General features: G+C 36.2%; 1 protein-coding gene across 1 annotated transcript; it reads right to left on the reverse strand.

Annotated features, from left to right (window-relative positions):
- Window positions 1–2,048: 2,048 nt before the first annotated feature.
- LOC104232074 (WUSCHEL-related homeobox 5-like) lies at window positions 2,049–3,331 on the reverse strand. Its single transcript, XM_009785174.2, has 2 exons — window positions 2,990–3,331; window positions 2,049–2,358 (listed from the first exon to the last, which is right to left on the reverse strand). Exons 1-2 carry the CDS (start codon window positions 3,324–3,326, stop codon window positions 2,144–2,146), a joined length of 552 nt encoding a protein of 183 aa, XP_009783476.1. The 5' UTR covers window positions 3,327–3,331; the 3' UTR covers window positions 2,049–2,143.
- Window positions 3,332–4,614: the final 1,283 nt, after the last annotated feature.

Raw genomic sequence — 4,614 nt, forward strand, 5'->3', positions numbered from 1 at the left:
TCTTTTTCTTTCAGAACAATGTATTTTCTTTAAGACTCTGTTTCTAGTAAATCATAGTAGCTCGTGAGTAGTGACTCCAGATCCTAAATGTACCAAATGTTATGGGTTTATGTTATTCCGCAAATCAAGTTTTGCTTTTGTTTGGCTTAATTGTAATTATTATTTAAATTGGCTAAAGTTGGCATTAAGAATTCTCTAACATTGGCCATCACGGTCCCGACGGTGAAAATTCCGAGTCGAGACCGAAAAGGTCTACCAAAAGTTAACTCGGGCCCACATAGTCCAAATCCGAGATTACGACCAAATTCGAATTATCCATCACCCCCGAGTTTGGATATGTGATTTGTTTAAAATCCAACATCAATTCGAGGTGTAAATTTTAGTTTTATAAAATTCCTAAATTTCCCAAAACCCCTAATTTCTACCTTGAAATTGATAGATTTGATGTTGAAATTCATGAAAAAGTGATTGAAATTGATTTCACAACAAGTTAAAGTTACTAACCATTGAATTTGCGAAGAAAATGCTCTCAAAAAATCGCCTATGTGGAGTTTAGAGTTGAAAAATGGTATAAAATGAGCTAAGTCCCAAAATTCCCAACATACCAAGTTGCAGATGTCGCAATTGCAAACAACCACTGTCGCAATGTCTAAGCTATGCAGTTATCGCAAATGCGACAAAACCTTCGCATTTGCGAAGGTCCCCTCCCTCACAAATGCGTACCAAGTTTCGCTTTTGCAAAGATGCTCAAAATTGCCCAGTGTCGCAAATGCGACTCCATAGTCACAAATGCTACTTCACACACAAATACGACTATCCCATCGGTCGCAAATGTCGCTCAGACTTCGCAAATGCAAAGTGCCTAACCCCAGTCCCATTTCGCAAATGCGAACAATCACTTCGCAAAAGCGATGCTCGCATTTGCGAGCAGTACCTCGCAAATGCGAGATTTGTCGGCAGTCCACACTAGCCGATGCATCAGTAGTTCAAAACCTTCCAAAACACATGAGAAACTCGCCCGAGCCCCTCCGGCTCCAATCGAGATATCCACACAAGTGAAAGAACATTATAAAAACTCGCTCGCTAACTCAAATAATCAAAATAACATCAAATATCAAGAATCGATCATCAAAACTCAAGATTTTCTAAAACTCAATGTTCCAATTTTTCACATAATGCGCCGAAACGCCCTCAGATCACCCGGGACCCCAACCAAAGATGTGTAGAAGTCCAAAAAAATCACACAAATCTACCAGAATCGTCAAAATACCGATGCGAGGTCATTTAAGACAAGTGTTGACCGTGGTCAACTCTAGTCGTTTTTAAAGCCAAAAATCACATTTTCTTTAAAAATTCACATGTAAGTTTTTTGAAAAACAACACGGATCGCGCATTGAAATCATATATCATCAAATAAAGCTACGGGAGGTCTCGGAACATAGAAAGGGAACTAGTACTCACAACGACCTACCGAGTTGTCACAAATTTGTTGTACTCAACAATCTTGGCTTTACTACTGCAAAGAAATTAAAGTTAAACAATTACGTATTTATGGCGATTAGGAAATGGCCAAATTAATGTCAAAGCAACAGTTCATCTGTTCATCTGTGGTAATTAACTTGCATTTCGACCAAGTTCTTTGGTAAGATAAGCCTCTTGTATTCAATTCACAGTCTGGTAAACCGAGCCATTATGAAACGACTGCTTTGCTTGCTTTGCATGGAAATAATATATTCAAAACGAAAGAATCCTTGGGAGAAGAAGCACAAGTCCAATTTTCCAAGCGTTCACATTTATACAAACAAAGTGAAAAATTCATAAAATATCCGGCAGAGTAAGCACAGAGATAGTAATAAAACAAAGTCGGAGGGAGCATGTAGAGGAGAATGTCGAAGCATATTACAAGTTTCAATTCAATTTCTTGAGCGACGTGCATTTTACAAATTCATCGCATCAAACTTTCAGCCTCCCCCCCCCCCTGCCATTACTATTTTCTATTCTTACTAGTACTAGTAACTAATGATCTTAATTTTATGTTCATGCTAAAACCTAAAAGCTCAAAAACCATGCATTAAAATACTAGAAATATGTTTCTACTGCTCTGAATAAAACATGCGCCATAAGTTTTTTCTTTTTTTTTTAATCAAAGGAAGCTTAAACGCAGATCCAAAGTTGGATGATCCATTTCTGCCCCAATATTGTACGAAAACGCCGCGTTCTCTTTGCATTCTTCTGCGAAAAACCTTAGTTTTTCTGACTCCGATTCACTTAACGAATTCAGTGGAAAGAGTTGCAGAGTCTCTTTTACTCTTTCTGGTTGTTCGGACACTTCATTATAATTGTGTATCTCTGAAAAATCTGCAAAGAACAAAACATAGTGTTAAGACATACTTCATATAATTAAGTAAATAAATACTCCCTCCGTTTCAATTTATGTGAACTTATTTCTTTTTTGGTCCGTGCCAAAAAGAACGACCTCTTTCCTTATTTGGAAACAATTTACTTTTATGCAATGATTTATAGCCACACAAAATATATGTGCCTCATTTTACACTACAAGTTCAAAAGTCTTTTCTCTTTTCTTAAACTCCGTGCCCAATCAAACGGGTTCAAATAAATTGAAATGGAGGGAGTATAACATTGTCAAACATTTTAAACTTTTCAAATGAAATGGTCTCACACATTAATATAATATCAGAGTTATGCAATAGCTATGGAAAGAGAACCTTTTAAATTTTGACTCATGAAAAAGAATTAAGCAGATCTGGTGCACAAAGTATGCCCCATTTGTGCAAGATCCAGGGAAAGATTACTCCTCAAAGGAGTGACATAGATAGGTTATACTAATACAAACATTAATGACTGCTTGCAGGACCGAAACATATGACCTATAGATCACCATAAATAACTTTGACGTTGCTCGTAAGCTACGTTAATTCGCGGGAGGAAAAGAATGACAAGGAAAAAAAGAGGTGATTTTGCAACTCACGTTTGGTTGAAGTGATATTGTTGTCTTGGCATGAGAAGTGGATTCCATCATCTTTTGGTTCATCAACCAAAACTCTGCGACGTTTCTGTCTTTCACGAGCTTTATGATTTTGGAACCAATAAAAGACATTTTTACTCTCAATCTTTCCATAAAAACTAAGTTGGGAAGATATCTTTTGTATCTGATCAGTACTTGGGGTACGGAGTCCTGACCTGAACAAGTCAGTCAGTACTTTTACTTGCTCAGTCGTGGGATTCCACCGCCCACACTTTGTCCCTCCTCCGCCGCCACAACCACCGCGTGCCCTCACCGAAAACCCTGACATTCCCTCTTCCATTTACCTATTTTGTATGTTTTCTGGAACTTCCTAAGTGATCAAAAGCAGGACAAAGCTAACGTGCATATATAGTACGGTTTTTGAATTTAATATATCAGGGTTTCTCTTTACATATTTTTAATAGGTTTAATTCATCGTTGATATAAAACTTAAAAAGCCATTATACAATAAGATCACTTACAGGCATGGGAGGAGCGACGTATGTAATGAAAAAGATTTATTGAAAAATTATACTGTGTAAATAAACTAGAACAATGCTTTTATACATAAATAAAATTTTGAATCTCATTGATATAAGAGAAATACATATTCAAATCTCAAGTGTGACATGTTTTTTATTGTTTTGAATCCTCTTATTAAGATTTCTAGATCTATCACTATTTATAAGACAATTACAAATAAATCTTTGTGACAAATATAACTTATAATTTGATAAAATATTCATTAATGTATTACAAATTAATTAAATATACTAATAGTGGATATAACCTAAAACCTTTTTAATTTAGGGATTTAATAGGAGCAGAATAACGGGTTTAGTTTATGCCACACTGCTTTGAAATTAGCGAATGTGAAAGTAGAACTTTGAGGATTTGATCGAATTATATTGTTTATTTCCTAGTTTTTTGTGTCGAGGGGGATAGACATGCATAAAAGCTGCCACTGTCTCAAGTTTCGGTCTGCGAACAGACAAAGAGGTGAGTCCTCAAAATTTTCATTAGAGTTAGTAGACTATAGATATGGTTCGATAGGTTGGTAGGCTGTTAAAAGATGTTAAAATAATTTCGTAGTGGTCACTTATTACTAAGATCGTTCATTAAGATAGTAGGGGTATAGTACTGTCAGTGGAGCTTACAAGGATTTGTTTGGTTGTGAATATAAAATTGAAATGGTGCAATGAGAACAAATCCACCAAGACATAAGAATAGTCCAAAGATTTTCCTCTAAATATATAATTAAGAGATGTACCTGTTAAACTGAAGCAATTGGCAAAGGAAAGAAGATAGAGGGGTGAAAGTCAAAGTTCACATTGTCTGATCCCAGTTGGAGGTTGTGATCACAAGGACTGACAGACACAGACAAAAGACACTGAGTTTTGAGTTGACTCCTGGGAACTATTTATTGATCAGTCAAAGATTGTGGGGGTTTAAGTTTAACCTTCTTTTTAGGGTGTAGGGACAACAAACTAAAGGACATAAAGCCACCAAAATAAATTAAGGGACAACACATGACCAACTAGAAGGAGACCATAATGGCCTTTTCCCATGTCATCACTTCCTTTTTCTTC

The sequence above is a fragment of the Nicotiana sylvestris genome, chromosome 3, assembly GCF_000393655.2.
Source record: "Nicotiana sylvestris chromosome 3, ASM39365v2, whole genome shotgun sequence".
NCBI lineage: Eukaryota > Viridiplantae > Streptophyta > Magnoliopsida > Solanales > Solanaceae > Nicotiana > Nicotiana sylvestris.

What these genes read in the sequence shown, in the direction of transcription:
- LOC104232074 (XM_009785174.2), bottom strand. Translation starts at nt 3,326, where the DNA reads ATGGAAGAGGGAATGTCAGGGTTTTCGGTGAGGGCACGCGGTGGTTGT. An exon ending in CAATATCACTTCAACCAAAC is followed by an intron (nt 2,359 to 2,989) that starts GTGAGTTGCAAA and finishes TGTTCTTTGCAG; the next exon opens with ATTTTTCAGAGATACACAAT.